General features: G+C 40.4%; 1 protein-coding gene across 1 annotated transcript in view; it reads right to left on the reverse strand.

Moving 5' to 3' along the window:
- The window catches only part of LHFPL1 (LHFPL tetraspan subfamily member 1), a 43,701-nt gene that overhangs the window by 19,864 nt on the left and 4,145 nt on the right, over nucleotides 1–19,692 (reverse strand). The window contains exon 2 of the mRNA XM_065901233.1: nucleotides 12,130–12,228. Coding sequence (XP_065757305.1) covers nucleotides 12,130–12,228 — 99 coding nt within the window. The remainder of the gene's footprint in view (nucleotides 1–12,129; nucleotides 12,229–19,692) is intronic.

The raw sequence follows: 19,692 nt of genomic DNA on the forward strand, positions 1-19,692 counted from the left end.
TAAACTGAACCCATAAAGGCCAAACCCCGAGTCACCATAAAAGGCTTTGAACTGGCAAGAATGAAAGGAAATGATGGGAGAAAAAAGGAAATGGGCCTCTGAGAGAGGAAACACAGGGCACATACACAAGGCCTTTAGGTAGCCTCTGTTGTGGGCCTTTGTCAAGTTGAGTGGGTCCCTCCCTCCCTCCCTCCCAGAAGTCAAGCCTGGGGCATCCTCTCCAAAGAGGCTCTTGAGAACTGGGCTGAGTACCTATTAACAACAGGTTACATTTAGTGCAACCTAGTGTGCTAAATATTTTTAGGTGTGTTTTACTTCACTTAATCTTCTCAATAACCTTAGGGAGAAAAATATTTTTATCCACCCCATTAATGGAAATGCAGAGAGGTTGAGTAGTGTGCCCAAAGATGCACAAATAGGAAGTGGCTGGGCTCACATTTGAACCCAGGTTTTTCTACTATTAGCCTGTGTTGTTATTCATCATGTTATGTACAAGTGGTTCCTTGCTTTTTTCTGAAAACTAAAGTACTGGGGACCTTTTCATTTCGACAATCGGTATAATTATAATGATGATAATACCAGACAACAAATGTTGACTGGACGGGCTTCCCTGGTGGCGCAGTGGTTGAGAGTCCGCCTGCCGATGCAGGGCACACGGGTTCATGCCCCGGTCTGGGAGGATCCCACATGCCGCGGAGCGGCTGGGCCCGTGAGCCATGGCCGCTGGGCCTGCGTGTCCGGAGCCTGTGCTCCGCAACGGGAGAGGCCACAACGGTGGGAGGCCCGCGTACCGCAAAAAAAAAAAAAAATGTTGACTGGTTACTATATACCAAACCCTGGACTAGGGGTTTTGCGTGTGTGATGTCATTTGATCCACACAACAACCCCAGGAAGTAGCAATAAGCTCCAAATGCTGAAAAACTTGCCCAAGGTCACAGAACTAAGGGTGTAGCTATGATAAAGCCCACTCTTACCACTAGGCAATCCTCCCATGGGTTCTTCCCTGGCTCCCATTCTTGGTGAGGCCAATTAAAGGCTTGGTGAAGTAACTAGAATGTGGAGTTAAATGCATCAATTTAATGTTGAACCGAGATAGATTCATTTGTGTGGGATCAAGTCCATGAAATCTTCATTTGATGTCTAGAGTTCAATTAACAACCATCAACAAAACAACTTTCTCAGCTTAAATCTTTCATTTACTTAATCAAATTAAAGTGTGGGAAAGTTGGCACTTGGCTATTGCTGGGAGCCTTTGTCTGACTTTCCACTTGTTACTGAATAGGTGATTCATTCAACAAACAGATATTGGATTGCCATTGAGCAACATCTCAGTGTGCGTGAGAGTCAGTGAGCTAGCCCCAAGTCCCTAGTGGGGAATTGAGATAGTCACTGTGCTTATTGGGTCTCAGTAGCTATAAATGAGACCACTGATTAATCTATAAGGTCCCTTCCATTGTAGATTTCAGTTCAAGTTCATGATTATTGTTTATTTTTTCTCTTTAAAATATTTGTTAATTTCTTATTTTTATTGAGATATAATTGACATATGACATTATATTAATTTCAGGTGTACAATATGTAATGATTCACTATATGCACATATTGTGAAATGATCACGACAATAAGTCTAGTTAATATCCATCAACACACATAGTTATACATCTTTTTCTTACGATGAGAACTTTTAAGACCTACTCTTTTAGCAACTTTCAAATATACAATAGAGTATTATTAACTATAGTCACCATGCTGTACATTACATCCCCAGTACTTATATATTTTATAACCAGAAGTTTGTGACTTTTGACTCCTTTTACCCATTTCACTTAATCCCCACTCTCTGCCTCTGGCAACCACCAACCTATTCTCTGTATCTGTGAGTTTGTTTTGTTTTTTTCTTTTGTTGTTGCTTGTTTTTTTCAGATCATACAGTATTTGTCTTTGTCCGACTTATTTCACTTAGCATAATGCCCTCAAGGTCCATCCATGTTGTTGTAAATGGCAATATTTCCTTGTTTTCTGTGGATGAATAATGTTCCATTGTCTATATATCCACAGTTTCTTTATCCATTCATTCATCAATGGACATATAGGTTGTTTCTATGTCTTGGCTACTGAAAATAATTCTGCAATGAATATAGGGGTGCATATATCTTTTCGAGTTAGTGCTTTTGTTTTCTTTGGATAAATACCCAGAAGTGGAATTGCTAGATCATCTGGTAGTTCTATTTTTAATTTTTTGAGGAACCTCCATACTGTTTTCCATAGTGGCTGCACCAATTTACATTCCCACCAGCAATGCACAGGTGTTCTCTTTTCTCCACATCCTTGCCAACACTTCTTATTCCTTACATATATATATATATATATATATATATATATATATATATATATATATATATATATATTTAAACGTCTTTATTGGAGTATAATTGCTTTACAATGGTGTGTTAGTTTCTGCTTTATAACAAAGTGAATCAGTTATACATATACATATGTCCCCATATCTCTTCCCTATTGCATCTCTCTCCCTCCCACTCTCCCTATCACACCCCTCTAGCTGGTCACAAAGCACCGAGCTGATCTCCCTGTGCCATGTGGCTGCTTCCCACTAGCTATCTATTTTACGTTTGGTAGTGTATATATGTCCATGCCACTCTCTCACTTTGTCCCAGCTTACCCTTCCCCCTCCCTGTATCCTCAAGTCCATTCTCTAGTAGGTCTGTGTCTTTATTCCCGTATTGCCCCTAGGTTCTTCATGACCTTTTTTTTTTTTATATTCCATATATATGTGTTAGCATACAGTATTTGTTTTTCTCTTTCTGACTTACTTCACTCTGTATGACAGACTCTAGGTCCATCCACCTCACTACAAATAATTCAATTTCATTTCTTTTTATGGCTGAGTAATATTCCATTGTATATATGTGCCACATCTTCTTTATCCATTCATCTGTCGATGGACACTTAGGTTGCTTCCATGTCCTGGCTATTGTAAATAGAGCTGCAATGAACATTTTGGTACATGACTCTTTTTGAATTATGGTTTTCTCAGAGTATATGCCCAGTAGTGGGATTGCTGGGTCGTATGGTAGTTCTATTTTTAGTTTTTTAAGGAACCTCCATATTGTTCTCCATAGTGGCTGTATCAATTTACATTCCCACCAACAGTGCAAGAGCGTTCCCTTTTCTCCACACCCTCTCCAGCATTTATCGTTTGTAGTCTTTTTGATGATAGCCATTCTGACAGGTGTGAGGTGATATGTCACTATGGTTTTCATTTGCATTTCTTTGATACTTAGTGATGTTGAGCACCTTTTCATGTACCTGTTGGACACCTGTCATCTGTATGCCTTTTTTTGGAAAAAATGTCTATTTGGATCCTGTCACCATTTTAAAATCAGATTGTTTGATTTTTTGCTATGGATTTATATGACTTCTGTATATATTTGGGATATTAGCACCTTATCAGATATATGATTTGCATATATTTTCTTTCATTTGGTAGGTTGGCTTTTCATTTTGTTGATGGTTTCCTTTGCTATGCAAAAGCTGTTTAGTTTGATGTAGTTCCACTTGTTTATTTTTGCTTATGTTGCCTTTGTTTTTTGTGTAAAATCCAAAAAAATCATTGCCAAGATTCATGTCAGGGAGCTTACTGCCTATGTTTTCTGCTAGGAGTTTTATGGTTTCAGGTTTTATGTTAAAGTCTTTAACCCATTTTAATTTTTGTGTATGGTATAAGATAGTGGTCCAGTTTCATTCTTTTGCATGTGGCCATCAATTTTCCCCAATACCATTTATTGAATAGACTATCATTTTCCCATTGTATATTCTTGTTTCCTTTGTCATAGATTAATTGACCATATTTGTGTGGGTTTATTTCTGAGCTCTGTATTCTCTTCCACTGATCTATGTGTCTGTTTTTAAGCCCAATACTATACTGTTTTGACTACTATAACTTTGTAATATGGTTTGAAATCAGGAAGTGTGATGCCTCTGGCTTTGTTCTTCATTCTCAAGATTACTTTGGTTATTTGGGGCCTTTTGTGGTTCCATACAAGATAATTTCTTCTTTAAATGAAGAAAAAGAAGAAAGAGTCAATTACCTAAACTTAACTGATGAATCTTGTGGGTAAGAGCCAGGTGAGTGAATTTCTGGGGGTGGGCAGGATGTAGAGCAGGCACTGGGGGAGGACTGGGATGGCAGGGAACCTGGAAGATGGACTGAGAGACAGGATACGAGATCCTAGAAACAGGAGAGGCATTGGAAAGAAAGAGTTCAAACTTTTGGAGGGCAAGGGGTTTGAGATTCCTTTTGTAACTGTAAGTTTTTGTTTTGAGATCTGTATCTTCCCCACCCCCTTCAGATCATTTATCTGACACTCCCCCCAAAAAACACACACAGTCTCCTTATCTCAGGAAGAGAGACTGAGATAAGACACACATAAGGAGTAGATATCCCAGAAGACCAGAGAGAGGCCCTAGGTAGACTGCATATGATCTTAGAACGTGGAACACAAAAACTTTTCTACACATCTTTATATCTTTCTTCTATGATCAAGTTTTGCTGGGCAATTTAGGTTCCTTTATTAGTGCAAGTCAAATCTAGAGGCACTTTAAAATTTCCCACACATATTCATTCCACCGAGGAACTCTTTGAGAATCCCATCACGTCCAGCCACTGCCTTATTTATTTGTACTCTGATTATACTAAAAGATTGACGGGGAACTCAGGCTGAGCGCAGGTGGTGAGGGTAGGGGAAGACAGGATGCAACACTGGGTACTTTCCATGATGTTTCAGACATTTGTTTCTGAAAACAATAGAGCTAAAGCATATCTTAAGGAAAAAAATTCTCAAATGACTCAAGATACACCCTCACCAATAGAGAGGAAAAAAGTCATTGTAGCACACATAGGACAGTGAATTAGGAGATAAGGCTCTACTCACAGTTCTGCCTTTAATTGCTGTGTGACCTTACACAAATCGCTGTACCTCTCCATATTTCAGGGTTTCCTCATTATAAAATGGGCATACTACCATCTGCTATGCATGTACTTTCAAGGATCAGATTAGATCATATTCATGAGAACATGTTACTAATGTGATCCATTGATAAAGTAGAGACCTTAACTTAGAATTATGTGCTCCTGATAACACAATGGTTTTATAAGCTTGCTTGAAAACAGCTATGTGCCATTAGAAGTATTTAGCTTCTCTAAATTCTCAATAGGGCTCATTTGTGTGTCCGATGCTTATAGGCCTTTGGATATGAAGGAATGCTCTAATAGTTTTATAGATCTAAGAGAATTTTGAAAATCACAGTGAAGCTGAAACATGTGTATAGGAAATCAGTTGAAATCAACTGAAATCTCTGTTCACGGGTCCTGCTCATTACACCTTCACTTTGTCAAGGACCTTGCTATTCTGCATCAATCTCTCTCCACTATAGGATCATTACCATCATCATTCAACTATTTGGTCATCTTAGTAAAAGCCTCTCTTCATCCCACATTCTCCTTCAGTTACTACACAGTTTCTCTGCTCTCCTTCATAGCAAAACTTTTTGAAAGAATTGTCGGCACGTACTGCATTCATTTCCTCATCTCACAATACCTCTAATATCTATAAATCCAAAACTGCTCCTCTGGGTCCCTTCGTCTGGCTGACTCCAATGGCCACTTCTCTATCCCCAACCAGCAACTTGCAGCAACATTAAACACAATTGACCATGCCCCCTTTTTTTTTTTTTGACATACTCTCTTTCTCTTGGCTTTTGTGACACCACACTCTTCATTTTCTTTACATCCCTCTGGCTACTCCTTCTGAGTCTCCTCAATAGGCTCTTTCTTCTCTACAGAGGAGCATAGAGGCTAAGAGCACAGAGTCTCAAGCCCTGCTGTCCAAAATGGTAGCCACTGGTCACATTGTGACTATGACATTTAAATTAATACAATAAAATAAATTACATTCATAAAACTAAATACATTAATATTTATTAAAATTTAGATTAATAAAATAAAATTAAAAATTCAGTCCCACAAACCTAACATTTCAACCACTCACCAACAACATGTGGCTTGTGGCTAACACATTGGACAGCAAGACACAGAATATTTCCATCACTGCAGAAACTTCTATTGGATGGTGTTACCTAGACCAGGTTTCTAGAATTTGAATCCCAGCTCTGCCACTCTACCAGCTGAGTGACCTTAGGCAAGTTACCTAATCTCACAGACAAATATCCCTGCCCTCGTGGAATTTATGCTATTCCTACAATGGAAAAATTAGGGTGTGTTTAAAACATAGGCTGGAGATCTATAAATGTTAATAGCTCTTCAAGAGATATTGGTTAGTGGAAAATGCAAAGTGCAGAACAGTATGGATAGCTAGATAGTTAGATAGATACATAATATGATTTTGGTTGGACAAAATAAAGATATGCATAGAAACACATTTTTACATTTATGAAAAATTCTGGAGAGATACAAAAGGAATGTAATGGTCTCTTTGGGGAATGGTATTGGTGTCAGGAAAAAGACTTACTTTGCATGTTCAACCTTTGTGTACTGTTTTATTTTGTCACATACATAAATTACTTTTGATTAAAAATAATAATCTTAAATTTGTATGTATATGAATTGGCACTTTTCTGGTTGTCTATTATTGTATAACAAACCACTCCCAGAACATAGCAGCTTAAAACAACAATCATTTTATTATATTTCATAAATCTGTCAGTCACAATTTGGTCAGGGCTCAGCTGAGCAATACTTCTAGTGCAATTGGCATCAAAAAGGGTCATTGGGCTTCCCTGGTGGCGCAGGGGTTGAGTCCACCTGCCGATGCAGGGGACACGGGTTCGTGCCCCGGTCTGGGAGGATCCCACATGCCGCGGAGCGGCTGGGCCCTTGAGCCATGGCCGCTGAGCCTGCGCGTCCGGAGCCTGTGCTCTGCGGCGGGAGGGGCCGCAACAGTGAGAGGCCCGCGTACCGCAAAAAAAAAAAAAAAAAAAAAAAAAAAGGGTCATTCAGTGGTATTCATATGGCTAGTGTGGAGGGTCCAGGACTGCTTCACTCATATGCCTGGTGCCTTGGCTGGAAGTTTGGACTCAACTGGGCCTCTCTGTCTCCAATTATCTCCAGGACTTTCCATGTGGTCTCCAGCAGAGTAGTCAGATTTTTTTTATATGATGGCTCAGAGCTCCAAGAAACCAACATGGAAACTACAGGTTCTTTAGATGTTAGGCCTAGAATAAACTTGATGTTACTTCTGCCATACTGTATTGATTAAAGCAGTTGTAGGTAGGCCAGCCCAGATTCGGAGGATAGAGAGTAGAGATTGACTTGGCCTCTATATGAGAAGAGTACCAAAGCATTTGTGGCTATCTCTAATGCAATACAGATATCAAGATTGCTGTCTTAATACAAGTCATATCTTTGATAATTCAGGCTAGGACTAAAAATCATAACTGTGGATGCTTTAGGATAACTTGACTGGGAAACCTAGGGAAAGAGGAGTTGAAGACATGAGGGTTACCCTTTCATACTGGAGGCTGCAGGATGCCATTCAAAGTATCAGAGTGAGAAATCTACTTACTCTAAGAATCAACTTCCCTGACTGGCAATGCCTGCTTCTATTGTCCTCCCTATCCCCTTCACCTCTCTCAAGCCACTCAGGGTAAGAAGCTCAGGTAGGGTCCATGTCTTTCTTGGCTCTGTGTCTCTCCCTTCCCAAAATACAGAGCATATAGGAGGGTACAGAGCCTACAGCAGAATCAAAGTAATGCCATCATTTGACAGTCTACCCCCCAGCACATTCTACTCTGCTGTCTATTAAGGAAGCCCATCATGTATTTTAAGTCAAACCCTGTGTTAGATACTTCAATATACTTTTTCTTATTTCACCGTAACAACAGAACTGATATGGGTATTATTAGCATCCCCCATTTTACAGAGAAGGAAACTGAGACATAGATATCTTTACCCCATACAACTACAAAGATGGCAGAGCCTGGATACCAACCGAGATCTTTGACTCCAAACTCTATGATCTTTCAGTATACCATGCTGCCTCTCAAGGAAAAGGGAACAAAGGCCTATACACTGGACACTCGGTACTTTTCTCCTATTTCATTCATATATCCTCTTAATATCTAAGGTGTGTGAGGATGCTTCCACACTGCCAGAATCTCCAGGGTATTAAAGAAAGGTCTAAGGAGAAAGGCTATACCTCTAGCATTGGCATTCCCAAATCTTGGTATTCAAAAGCTTGGCATTCCCATCACATCATGAAAGATTTCTTTTTAATTCTACTACAAGTTTTACTGCTGCTCCTAGCACCTCTATACTGCAAGGGAACAACTGTTAACAGAATTGTCATTGTCCTGTATGTTTGGGCAGCTGACTAGAAATGGGTCAGGAATGGCACAGGTTATCTCATTTTTTTCAGTACTAACCAGAAAGGTGCTAATATACAGGCATGCAATTGGAGAATATGGGCAGCAAATGTGGGCTTCAGAGGAATAAGTGACACAGGGAGTTGGAAGGATGTGACAGTGATTCAAAAAAGGAACTAGGAGGGCTTCACTCAAGCAGGATTCTTCAATTCCTTCACCTCTACAGATTCACAGAACAACACAGTGTCCAGTGCACTAAGGAGAGGGAAGCTAGAGCCCTTAGGCAAATATATGGTGTAGGAGAGAAGGGTAAATAAAGGAGAAGAATGCAGTGGAGAGGGAAACAGTAACCAAAGGAAAAAAAAAACCTGAGTAAATGAAGGAAGAGAAAAGTAATGATCCTGTGGTAAACACAATCGAAGCCCATCAACTTGGGACAGAGGCAGCCAAACACAAAATTGCCCATTTGGGAACTAGGTCCTTGGAGGTGGTGATTGGTGCAGAAAACTGCCATACGACTACATGCAAATGACATCTCCAGTTTTTCACTCTGGCATTTTACATTAATAAAAGTAGCCATTCATTTTATTAGAAAAATATTATCCTCATACCAAAATCCAATCAACACATCACAAGAAAGAAATCTACAGACTAATATTCCTAATAAATATAGATGCAAAAATCTTCAACAAAATATGGCAAACCGAATCCAGCAACATATAAAATGGATTATACACCACGACCAACTGTGATTTATCCCAAAAATTCAAGGTTGGTTTAACATATGAAAATCAATAAAATACATATCATCATCTCAGCAGGTGTAGGAAAAGCATTTGACAAAATCCAGCACCTTTTCATGATGAATACACTTACACTAGGAATAGATAGAAAGGAACTTTCTCAAACCTAATAAAAGCCATCTATGAAAATAGCCTAGCCAACTTCTTACTTAGTGGTGAAAAACTGAATGCTTTACCCCTAAGATCAGGGATAAGACAAGGATGTTGAATAGAAAACTCTGACGAGTTCTATTCAACATTGTCTTAGAGGTTCTAGCCAGGGATATTACACAAGGAAAAGATTGGAAAGGAAGATGTAAAACTATTTCTCTTCTCAGATCATGTGATCTTGTATATAATAAATCCTAAGTAATCTACTAAAAGTTCATTAGAATTAGTAAAGGAGTTCAGCAAGTTTGCAGGATATAAGGTCAATACAGAAAAATTATTTGTATTTCTATACACTAACAATGAGTGATTCAAAAATAAAATTAAGAAAGCAATTCCATTTACAATATAATCAAAACAATAAAATACTTAGGGATATATGTCACCCAACAAATTGCAAGGCTTATATAATGAAAACTACAAAATATCATCAAACGAGGTTAAAGATAACCTAACTCACTGGAACATCATCTTGTGTTCAATGAGCTGGAAAACTTAGTATTGCTAAAGAGGCAATACACTCCAAACTGATCCAACCTCTATCAAAATCCCAACTGATTTTTTGCAGAAATTGACAAGCTGAACCTAAAATCCACATGTAAATGCAAGAGACCCAGAGTAGCCAAAACAGTCTTCATGACTTTAGATTTGACAATACTGTATTCCTAGATGTGATACCAAAAGCACAAGCAACAAGAGAAAAAGTAGATAAAAGTGGATTTCATCAAAATTAAATAATTTTGTATTTCAAAAGATGTCATCAAGAAAGTGAAAATACAACCCACAGAATGAGAAAAAGTACTTGCAAATCATATAACTGAAAGGGGTCTAGTGTCCAGAATACATTAAGAACTCTGACAACTCAACAAAAAAGGGCAAATAGCCCAGTTAAAAATCAGCGAAAGATTTGAATAGATATTTCTTCAAAGAATATATAGAAATGGCCAATAAGTAAATGAAAAGATGCTCAACAAAATCGATCATCAGGGAAACACAAATTAAAATCACAATGAGATATCATTTCACACACATAGGGATGGCTATAATTTAATAAATGTAAAATAAGTATTGGTGAAGATTTTGGAAAATGGGAACCCTTACACATTGCTGATGGAAATGTAAAATGATGCAGTTTCCAAAGTGATGTTTTCACTTTGGAAAACAGCCTGAAGTATCCTCAGAAGTCTTAAATATAGAGTCACCATTTGTCCCAGCAATTCCACACCTACCTAGATACATACCCAAGGGAAATAAAAATATATTTTCATACAAAAATGTATACACACATTTTTATAGCAGTATTATTCATAATATCCCCAAAGTAGAAAAACCCAAGTATCCATCAACTGATGAGTGGATAAAATATGTTATATCTATACAATGGAGAATTATTCAGCCATGAAAGGCAGAAGTACTGATACATGCTACAACATGGATGAACTTTGAAAACATCATGCTAAGTAAAAGGAGGCAGACACAAAAAGCCACATATTATAACATGATTGCATTTATCTGAAATGTCCAGAACAGGCAAATCTAAATTGATGGTGGTTTCTGGGGGCTGGGTACAGGGAGGAATGAGGAGTGGCTGCTAATGGGTAAGAGGTTTCATTTTGGGGTGATGAAAATATTCTGTAATTGGATAGTGGTTATGATTGCACAACCTTGTGAATATACTAAAACCCACTAATTGTACACTTTAAAAGGGCAAATTTTATGACATGTGAATTGTATATCAATAAAGCTGTTATTTTAGAAAAGTAGAATTATAGGACTAACAACCCAGCACCTGCCAAGTATTTATTCATTCCTTCACCTATGGCAGAATTATTATATTTACCAGTCAGCCCTGCCCTGAGCCAGGAACACTGAACATGCCGGGGTCTACATTTGTCATGTCTTCTATATAGCCCTTCCGTTATGTTATGTTTGTAGAGTAAACACCTCCTTCCTCCAAAAATGAGTCAGGTGAGACTCAAAAAACAATCTAAGGCCACAGAGAAAAAAGGAAAGTATTGGAGCATAAGCTATAGGGGATGGGTGGCCTCATTGTTCCAAAATCCTCTCCTACAACTGAGAATACTCAAGGAGACCTGGACATTTCTCCTCCTATTCTCTTCCGTCATGGTAGGTTGGACAAATATTTTGAAATCTTCCAGGGAGAGTCCAGTCTATTCCCAATTCACAATAATGAACTTAAGCCATTCTCAGTGAAGTTGGTAACCACAGAAGAGCCCAGAGCTACTTCTGTCACCCATTTTAATATTTAACACCTCTTGTCATTAACATGCCAGTAACAATGTAAAAATGCCAGTAACAGTTCCCAGTGTTTAACCTAGGTTCCTAATGCATGATGTAAAGCAAATTATCTCTTGTTATAACCTCAGTGGGGAGCGAGAAGAGATACTATTGATTTGTATTTGGAAAATAGTGCCTAGAAGGATATACAACAGGGACTAGTATTTATTCAGAGAATGACGGATTAGCAGTCTCCAAGCATTTGGAATCCCTCTGTAGATAGGGTTGTCCCAAATCGGTCGCAGGACTCTGGGTAAAATTACATAAAGGGTGTGGAGAGATATGGTTAAAGAAGTAGAATTTATGTTCAACCCTTGTAAATTAGCAAGGCCACATAAGTCTGACTAATCCACCACTTCCCACAAGCTAACATAGTGAGAGACTCAGGCAAGCACCACAAGCAAGCACAGGCACCTCCAAGAGCGCTTTGAAAAACAGATTCCCATGAGCCATCACCACCATCCTGCACAGTTCACCTTACCTAACTGAAATTGATTGGAGACATTCCCACATGTTTGCATTATCTCTGGGCTATTCCATCCCAAGGGGTATAATGCACAGCCTGAGCTTATCAGCAGTCCTGGAAAAAAAATAAAAGCATACACACAGGTAGAAAAAATACAACAGGTCTTCTATCATCCCAACATTCCCTCTGAATTAGCTCAGCTCAAATTCTCCCTCCTCCACTCAGATCTTACCTTTCCCCTTTTACCCTAAATGTCTATGACACTACCAACTCAACAGGATTTCTTTGCTGTGCCATAGGTGGTGAGTTGCAGTAGATAGTAGAGGGGACAACTCACAAAGAAAGGACAGTATTGGGGATTGAGACAGGCCAGTATGCTTTTCACAGCCAAAATGTTTTTGCCAATGACTTTCAAAGCTGAATTGGCCTCTCCAACCAGACTCCTCTTCTATCTTGGTCTGACTTACAAAGAATAAAAAGGTAGGGGCTGCTACTCTTTCCTACAATTCATCCTTTTCTAAGAGTCAAGTCAGTCCTTACTAGTCGAAGGTAGGTCATGACTTCTGTAGCTTGAATTCAGCTGCCAGACTGGGATCTACAGAAAGCATCCACGTTATCTAGGCTTCTCCTGGTGAGCAGGGCACCAGACTCCCTCTTCCAGAAACACTTCCTTCTTCTGAGAAACCATTCCAGCTTCATGCTAAGCATTCCTACTTTCTTTGGCTTCCAAAACCTTCCACTGTGCCCCTTGCCTTCACCTCCATTTTGTTTAGGTCATTTGGTTGCTACAGGGAAAATCTATGTGATCTTAGTGATAACCTTACTCTTCTGACCAGAGATACAAATCTGGGTCTGCTTGCTGACACTGTCTTGTAAGGACAACTGCCTCATCCACAGCTCTTGTTTACTGCCTAGGTTTACATTTTATAACCTATGATCACCTCTCCGTTGCCTTTGGCGACCATGGATTGAACTAAGCATTGGCATCTGACACAAAAGCAACCAAATTCATTGGCTGGCCAGTAATGGATGACATCATATCGTGCTCTGAAGAGAAGAGCTGGGCCAGATTTTTGTTTCTGGAAATTTTAATCAAGAAACACAGATGCTGGACTTCCCTGGTGGTGCAGTGGTTAAGACTCCACACTCCCAATGCAGGGGGCCCAGGTTCGATCCCTGATCAGGGAACTATATCCCACATGCATGCCACAACTGAGGATCAGCACGCCACAACTAAGGAGTCAGCCTGCCGCAACTAAGACCCAGTGCAACCAAATAAATAATAAATATTTTTTAAAAAGAAAAGAAACATAGAGAAGCTGAGCTAGTTAGCAGATGGAGCAGAAGTTAGGAAAAAACACCAGGAGGTAAAATCAAGCGTGTGTCAAGCTAAAGCCAAGTTCAGTCCAAACTTATGAATAGACATCAATTCTGGGTAAGCTGAGGAAACTGATTGGTAAAATAAGAGAATAGAGAGGCAGGAAGCAGATACATCATGAGGGAAAACTCCATACTGCTCCTGAAAGAGCTAGAGAATCTAGTCCTTCCCAATGGCTTTCCAGTTCCATTTTTCTTGTGTTATAATAAGTCCCCTTTCCATTGGAGAACTCAAGCAAGTCTCTGCTGCTTACAGCCAAGAGAGCCTAACTACAAGAACGCTATACTTGAGTACTACACCAAAGTTCATAGGAAGGTCACCTGCCCTGCATCTGTGGATGCAGAACCTAACACATAACACAGAGCCTCCACAAAGCAGGTATTTGATTAATGATGACTGGGTGGCATATTTAGAGGTTACAGAAAGGTTTCAGACTGTGAAAAGCAAGCTGCTCCAGGGACTGCCAGCCTCACCTTCGTTTCTCTTTCCTCACCGAGGAAGACTCCATATACACTCTGAGAAGCTAATAAGCCCTCTTTGCCTTCAGCTGCAGCCTTTTGGAAGATCTCAAAGTACTGGCTAAGCTCGTCAGCAACATGGCAACCAGCTGTTCTCAATACTCAGTGAGGCCAGAGAAAAAGACAGGGACCTAAAGAAAAATCAAGAAAAGTTTAAATAGGAAAACAGAACTTTCTGACGGTGAGAGAGGGTTTAGAAACTAAAAGAATGACTAATTAAGGTTAGAAATTCCCTTCAGTGGAATGCTTAAAATTAGAAGACACTCTTATCTGTCTGATAGTCTGAAAGGAAATGAAACTGGTAACTCAAAAGACTCTTCTAGGCTCTGGAATTTATCCAGTGGCAATGGAGCAACACTCCTATTTTTTCTCACCACAGATAAACTGAAATCATAGGGTATGAGGAGGTATGAGCCAGAGTATGTAAGCCCAGAGTATGTACAATGGGTTAAGGACAAAATTGGAAACAAAACCTCAGCCTTTTCCTGCTTTCAGTGTGTACCCTTTGAGAGAAGAGTTAATAAAAGGTGAGCTTTCCCACACAGACTAGGAAGAAAAGAACACAAGTTTATAAAAGAACAGCAGTTCTGTATTCCAACCTCCACATTCAGGTCCCTGGGACTGGCATGAGCTCTGACTTCTCAAGCAGGAGCTTGTTCTGGCTAAGTGCCTTTCCTGACACGGCAGGAGGAAGCTTTCACCTTTTTCAGCCCCCCCTAAAGACAGCGCTTGACTTAAAAGCTGCCTGCTTGGAGTTGTTACCTTGCAATTTTTCACAGGCACCAGGCCAGAGACCAGGAATCTCTGCCCAGGTATGTGTTTTGCCCCAGCGCATGTGGCTCCGTGCTCTGCCCAACCTGCCCTACCACACCTCCCATCCCCTATCCTCCCTCCTGCCTTTTAGACAGGTGAGCACAGTAGGTTGTAAACATACTTCATGGAGACATTGGACCTGTAACTGACAGAAGATTCATTACATTTGATCATAGATGGAGAAAGATGTCCTAGAAGATGTGTTATTTTAAAATGAAGTCACAGCATAATTTATCCTCAATTATATTTGTCCCCAACAGTTCTAATGAATTTGGGATATGAAGATGGGCTTCAAATAGCAACATAGAAGTCATTTTCCATTGACAGGCTCTGCCACCTTCTGGAAGACTGGGGCCTTATTTAAAATGTAGATTCTTGAACTTCACCCACAGATATCTGATTCAGTAATTGTAGCCCAGGAATATGCCTTTCAAAAGCACCCTAGTGATACTGATGCATCAGGTTCTGGTACCAACACTTAAGAAAAACACCACTAAAAATATTAAAAGCAGGAGCTCTGGTGGCAGAGAAAATTAGTTTAAATCCCAGCCCCGCCATGTATGAGCTGTAGCCCTGGCTCCTACTTTTCTACATGCCATTCCTAACTACAGGTTTTACTGCCCCTCCAGACACATATGCCCCTTGGAGAAGTCTGTCCCAACTGAACCTGCCTCTAGAAAGGGAAAGCCCTTTAGAGTGTGTTACCACCCTTACTCCACCACTGAACATGTGCAGGTGACCAGTGGGCTGCCATCTTCCTTCCCTTCCTCAACTGCTCCTTCCACAAGAATCCCCTATCACAAAACGTACCAAGTGTCCTCCCGAAACACGGTTGCTATAGTTTTCATTCATTGCTCTGACCAAACAGAGGCCTAGAGTTAGACACTTTGCTCGGGTTCAGCCCTTGTGGCAACCTCAACGCCAGTACAAACCTTTGGGCGCACAATCTCGGACAGACCTCAGAACCCTCCCTGCTGCTACATCCCAGCTGCCCTCAATCTTCCCCTGCTGCCAGAATTACTACTTCCCCGTATCGCAACAGCTGTATAACCATCTCCCACATTCTCAATTAGGTAGATGCCTAGTTTTTGTCTCCGGGCAGGGAAAGTCTCCTCAGCTGGGTGTTATCAACCTCCTTTGTCCACCACAACCTCCCATTCACAAGTGCAACTGTTGGGTGGGCAGCCATCTTGTTACACTTCATAACCCACTCCCAAATATCTGTCCAAGTATGGCTATCTGGTAGTTTGAATTTACTACCCTGAGCAGAAGTCTAGTATGGGTTAATTTGTTATTAATTTGTTCAATTTATTGCTCTTATAGCAACTTCAACTCAAACATAGTGGAAAATTTATGTCTGCCGTCCAGCTATATCTCAGCTTTCCCTTCCCAGGGAACACTCCCACTCAACTCTGCTATTCATTTCACTGCATATTCTCTCTCAGAGTTATAAAACAGTTCACCTCTGCTAGAGATTTCTAAAGTACATCAGGAGAGGCTTCACAGAGAGGCTGCATTTGACCTGGCCTTTGAGAGAGAGAGATTTACAGGCAGAGATGGAAGAAAACAGAATTTCAGAAAAAAGCAACACTATGAACAAAACTGAGCAGAGGTTTTCAAATGTTAGTGTGTACTGGAATCATGTTGGGAAATGATAAATAACAAATTCAAGACAGTAGTTAACTTTGCTGTGGGAACAAGGGAATACTATCAGGGTATGAAGGAGATTTCAACAACATTGGTAATATTCTATCTCTTAAACTGTATAGTACACATATCTGAAATATTTCATACTATGCTTTCAAAAATAAATCAGCATGAGAGGCCGTGTAAAATGCAGAGTGCCAGGCATCAGTTCTGATTGGGTAGGCTTAGAAAGGCACTAAGGTATCTGTACTTAACAAGCACCCCAGGAAATTTCTTATACAAGGGCTTCATGGACCACTCTGAAAAACATTGTGATAGAATTTCTTCTCCAAAAGGAAAAAGAAAAATCAATGACATCAGTGCATAAAGCCCAGGGCTGAGAATCAGAAACCCTGGACCACAGTCTCTGTTCTGCTTCAAATTTGCTACATGAGTTTTTGTTAGTAGGTTAACTTCTTTAAATACCATTTCCGAAACAGAAAGCCACTTTTATAATCCTTGTTCAGCATGGTAAGGATAAGTTAAATTATGCCTGATGAAACTTTGGAAGACTTTCCAGGAAATGCTTGGTTTCCAGAGAAGATAATGGTTTTTAGAAAACAGCACTCTTTCCTTGAATCAAGTTCTCAGTGATCCGTCTCCAGTGGCAACTTTCATTCAGCTTGAAGCATGTAGCATTAGGACCTTCCATGGAGAAAATTATTAGTGCCTGTCTGGGTGTGTTGAATTCCATCTGCTTAACCAAAAAAAAAAAGTCCAGAGTGGTAGTTCTCACTTGGGTTGGGGAAAGGGAACACATCAGAGTCACTGGAGAGATCTTCCAAAACATGCAGCCTTCCACCTGTTGCTGTGTGTATCAGTATGGGAAAGAGGACTGGAGAGTTGGGTCCACATTTTTTAAGCACTCCATGTGATTCTGATACATTCCCTGATCTAGAAAGATTCTTGGCCTCCCTCGAGGAACCTGATCCAAGATCTTACACTTTTTCTTGCCAAGAGTTCCTTATATTTACTTCTCACTTATTTCTTCTTTGGTTAGCTCTCACTGAAGGTAGAGGATAATTCACAAGCCTCTTGCATATGTATACACAGGGGAATGTAAATAATGACCTTGTTCTCAGGGACTGGGGGCCAGCTGGTTAGAAACCTCAGCATCCCCAGGGTTGAAATAATCTCCTGGCCAGATGTTTCCTTCACCGGTTAGAGGAGGGCATGAAGGTCCCAGTGGAAGGCTCTCTGGACCCTACACTTGTCCAGCTGGATCAGCTGCAGGTGGAGCAAATGGGACCCAAGGGTCCCATCAGGTCACCTTGCTGAGTATGACTCAGGCCAGCAGCTCTTTATTTCTTCCTGTCTCTCCCACTTCCCACCACTCATCTCTGTGGGCAGCCGCCAAACAGGGGAACAAAAGTCAGGCAGGGGGAGGGAGTAGTTCTTAATGGATCCTCCATCTCTTCAGTGGTTTGGGGTCTGGCAGAGATAAACCAGACCTGAAAAAAAATGGCTCCTCCCCCGATGTATTTTGGTTAATGCACTAGCTGCCGAGAAGCAGCCAGGCCTGGAGCAACAAAATCAATTTCCCTCTGCTGAACAACAAGCTTAAACTTAACCCTCACAGCTCTTTCTCTTATGTCTTTTATCCATGGAGCTCAAAATGCTGTTCAGGCTTGGCTTTCTGCCACAAGCAAAGCCCATCTCTGAGGAGTGAGACACCAAGATCTCTGAAGAACCTTGGATAATGATTGTATGCCAAGGGGTGCCTAGAAAATATGATACATTCAAGCAGCCTTCACCATTCCTTCACATCTGATGCAACTTTGACAGGCACCAGTTTCTAAAAAGGAAATGAGAATGACACTTAGTTGGCTGGTATTACAGGGAGGGAAGCTGTATAAATTTAGCAATCTGTCCAATATCCCCAGGGATAACCCTTGTAGCACACCTTGGATCTTGATTCTTTCCATGAGTACTGTCAAATGGCATTTTATTCTTGAACTTTAATGACCCCCATCTAAGTGTAAACACTGTGACTATGTTCCTATGAGCAATGGTTGATGGGGAATATAAAATAGCAGAATCATATGAGATTAACATGATACTGATGTTTCTATTGCCCCTGTATTATATCTGCTGCTCAATTAAAGCTCTCCCCCACTCAGTCCATGAGTGTCTAAATCTCCATTACCTACCCACATCTCCCTTCAACAATTTCCTTTGAGTTTCTGGACCTAGAAAGTGAGATCAACCAAAATGTATTATATGGAGAACCATAAACATTTTGTGAAAGTCTCACTCAAGCCTAAGATAGGAGGCAAGGTGGGTGTAGGAGCCAGGGTTAATGCTTGGAGTCAGATGGAGGCTATTGCTACTGACGTTCTGATTCCTAACAGTTAGTCCCTGTTCACCCTCTGCTGGAAATTCTTAGAAAAGCAAGTGAAGCTAAGTTATCACTCTCAAGTCAGAAGAGAAGAGAACTCAGGGTGCTAATACCTTTGAATGGAAGCCTGGAAAAAAAGCAAAGGATGTGAATGAACCCAGCTTTCGCATGCCCAACTTATCCCAAAATACACTAACATTGCCTTAACCACACGTTCATTCTTTCTACCATTACTGAATACCTGCTCTGTGCCAGGCACTGAACTGGGCTCTGGGGCTATAAATATGAGTTGTAAGGAGCACCCCTTTCACCTGCCAGCTAAGTGTCACTTCCTGAAATAATGTGCCCATAGAAGTACCGAGCTAGCCATAGTAAGCCCAAGAATGCAGGTGAAAGGTGAGCCGACTTAAGGTTCATTTGTAATACCTGTGGAGCCCCCAAAGGGAGATAAAGTCATAGGCTTAAACCAGCCTTAATAACTGGTTCTGTACCATGGTTTTGAAGCGGAAGAGAGAAATTAATCCAATGACTTTCCAATGTGGCCAGAAAATCATTAGTAGCTAAAGAGTGGGAAAATTCAGAGATAAGGGAGGTTAGAATGTGAATTCAAATAGGAGAAAAACCATATGATCATCTCAATAGATGCAGAGAAAGCTTTTGACAAAATTCAACACCCATTTATGATAAAAAACCCTGCAGAAAGTAGGCATAGAGGGAGCTTTCCTCAACATAATAAAGGCCATATATGACAAACCCACAGCCAACATCGTCCTCAATGGTGAAAAACTGAAAGCATTTCCACTAAGATCAGGAACAAGACAAGGTTGCCCACTCTCACCACTGTT

This window comes from Phocoena phocoena, chromosome X (genome assembly GCF_963924675.1).
Source record: "Phocoena phocoena chromosome X, mPhoPho1.1, whole genome shotgun sequence".
In the NCBI taxonomy this organism is placed as follows: domain Eukaryota; kingdom Metazoa; phylum Chordata; class Mammalia; order Artiodactyla; family Phocoenidae; genus Phocoena; species Phocoena phocoena.